This window comes from Passer montanus, unplaced genomic scaffold (genome assembly GCF_014805655.1).
Source record: "Passer montanus isolate IOZ18808 unplaced genomic scaffold, ASM1480565v1 scaffold3210, whole genome shotgun sequence".
Lineage (NCBI taxonomy): Eukaryota > Metazoa > Chordata > Aves > Passeriformes > Passeridae > Passer > Passer montanus.
The window spans coordinates 1-2,595 of NW_024367943.1; the positions used below are offsets into that span (position 1 = coordinate 1).

Here is a 2,595-nt window from a genome sequence, read left to right on the forward strand (position 1 = left end):
TGGGGGGATTTCCCAGGATTTTGGCCACACTGTGATTGCGTTTTCCATCTCCTTTTCCCATTTTTTTGCCTTTTTCTGCAGGATCAAGATGAGAAAAGGATGAAAATGGAAACCAAAGATGGGTGAGGAAAAGGGGAGCATTCCCGGCCGGAGCCGTGTCCCGGTGACGGTGACAATGACAACGATGACGTCACTGCTCCATCCTCATCCCAGCATTTCATTTTTCCCTCCCAGGTCGGAAATCAAAGATGAAATCCCTCAGGTTAAAATCACTGCTCCTGCTAAAGTAAGTCCGTCCTCATTCCAGTTTTTTTTGGGATTTTTTAATCCCTTAAACTCCCAAATTTTAACTTTTTTTGGGATGAGTTGATTATTCCAAAGGCTGGATTATCCTGTGGGAGTACAAACCCATTTCCAGCCCGTTCAGCTTCCCAAAACCAAACAGCTGGGGCTGCTTCTGATGGGAATCCCCAGAATTTGCCAAAACCCAGGATAATTCCAGGAATAACTTTGGGAAAAGCTGACTCTCCCTCCCCTCTCCTGCAGACCACCCCCCCAAAATGCCTCGACTGCCGGCAGTACCTGGACGACCCCGACCTCAAATTCTTCCAAGGGGACCCCGACGACGCCGTAAGGGATCCAAACCCTCCTTCCCCGAGCTCAGGAGAAGCAGGAATATCCCTTAATCCCATTTTTTGGGTTTTTTCCCCCAAATCCAGCTGGAGGAGCCGGAGATGCTGACGGACGAGCGCTTGTCCATCTTCGACGCCAACGAGGACGGCTTCGAGAGCTACGAGGACCTCCCCCAGCACAAAGTCACCTCCTTCAGGTGAGATCCCGGGGTGGATTCCCGCCGGAATTCCCTCTGGAATGGTGTCCCACGGCCTCCCTGTCCCCCCCGGCAGCGTTTATGACAAGAGGGGACACCTCTGTCCCTTCGACACCGGCCTCATCGAGAGGAACATCGAGCTCTACTTCAGCGGCGTCGTCAAACCCATCTACGACGACAACCCCTGCCTGGACGGTGAGGAGACGCCCGGAATTCCGGGGAATTTCGGGATGTCCAGGTGGGAATTGTCCGGATTTTTTTGGCTTGCCAGGTGGGGTGAGGGCCAAGAAGTTGGGGCCCATCAACGCCTGGTGGATCACGGGCTTCGACGGCGGGGAGAAGGCGCTGATCGGCTTCAGCACGGGTGAGGAGGGGCTGGGGGGGAGTTTGGGGGAATTTGGGGCTTTTTTCGGGTGGTTTTGGGTTATTTTGGGCTTTTTTTGAGGTTTTTGGGGGAAGGGATTCAAGGGTTTTGCCCTTTCTCCTCCTTTTTCTCCCTTTTCCTTTCTTCTCCCTTTCTCCTCCTTTTCCCCCTTTTTTCCGTTTTCTTTTCTTCTTTTTTTCTCCATTTTCTCATTCTTTCTTATTTTGTTTTTCTGGTTTTTCTTGTTTTCTTTTGTTTTCTCTTTTTCTTGATTCTCTCTTTTTGCCATCTTTTTTCTGTCTTTTCTTCTGTTTTCTTCTCTTTCCTTTTTTTCTTTCTTTCTTTTTCTTTCTCTTTCTTTCTTTCTTTCTTTCTTTCTTTCTTTCTTTCTTTCTTTCTTTCTTTTCCTTTTTTCTCTTTCTTTCTTTCTCTTTTGCCTTCCTTCTTTTCTTTTCTTTTCTCTTTTCATTTCTTTTCTTTTCTTTTCTTTTCTTTTCTTTTCTTTTCTTTTCTTTTCTTTTCTTTTCTTTTCTTTCTTCTGCATAAAGTTTCAAAGCATAGCTGTACTCTGGAAAATTGCTACAAAACCAATATGATAATGAACTGTGTTTATTGCATCCCAGAGGGCACCTGGGGGCAAAAACCCCAAAATTGGGAAAATCCAACCAAAATTTGGGAAGTGGGACCTCAAAAGTAAGAGAATTTTCCCAGAATTGGGGAGGGTTTGGGTTCTGTGCCCACAAAATTGGGAGAATCCAACCAAAATCGAGAAAATCTTCCCAAAACTGGTGAGGATTTGGGTTCAGTGGCATGAGAAGTGCTGGGAATCAGAACAGAAACCCTCCCAAAATTGGGAAGATCCTCCCGAGATCACAAAAACCCTCCCAAAACTGGGAAGATCCTCCCAAGATCACAAAAACCCTCCCAAAATTGGGAAGATCCTCCCAAGATCACAAAAACCCTCCCAAAATTGGGAAGATCCTCCCAAAATTGGGCAAACCCAAACCCGATGCTGCTCCAGAGGGGGAAGGACGCCGGGTTGGGTCCCCAAAATCCATCCACACCTTTTGGGGACCCCACCTGGCACCCTTGGGTGTCCCCGGGGTGGTGTCCCCGTCCCCGGGCGTGTCCTGAGCGCTGTCCCCGTGCCGCAGGCGAGCCGTGCGGCGCCAGGCCATCCGCCACCCCACGCGCATCGACAAGGACAAGGGTCCCACCAAGGCCACCACCACCAAGCTGGTGTACCTCATCTTCGACACCTTCTTCTCGGAGCAGATCGAGAAGGACGAGCGCGAGGAGGACAAGGAGAACGCCACCAAGCGCCGGCGCTGCGGCGTCTGCGAGGTGACCGAGGGTCACCAGTGGTGGGGCGGGGATGGGGTGGTGTTGGAGGGTCTTTCAA

General features: G+C 49.9%; 1 protein-coding gene across 1 annotated transcript; it reads left to right on the plus strand.

The window, feature by feature from the left end:
* Window positions 1–81: 81 nt before the first annotated feature.
* On the plus strand, window positions 82–2,557 carry LOC120505094 (DNA (cytosine-5)-methyltransferase 1-like; the record flags this gene model as incomplete). The annotated part of the gene is made up of 7 exons (XM_039715318.1): window positions 82–122; window positions 235–286; window positions 547–630; window positions 720–829; window positions 906–1,024; window positions 1,101–1,193; window positions 2,329–2,557. Coding segments are annotated over 7 exons (728 nt in total), but the record flags the coding sequence as incomplete, so codon positions are not given.
* Window positions 2,558–2,595: the final 38 nt, after the last annotated feature.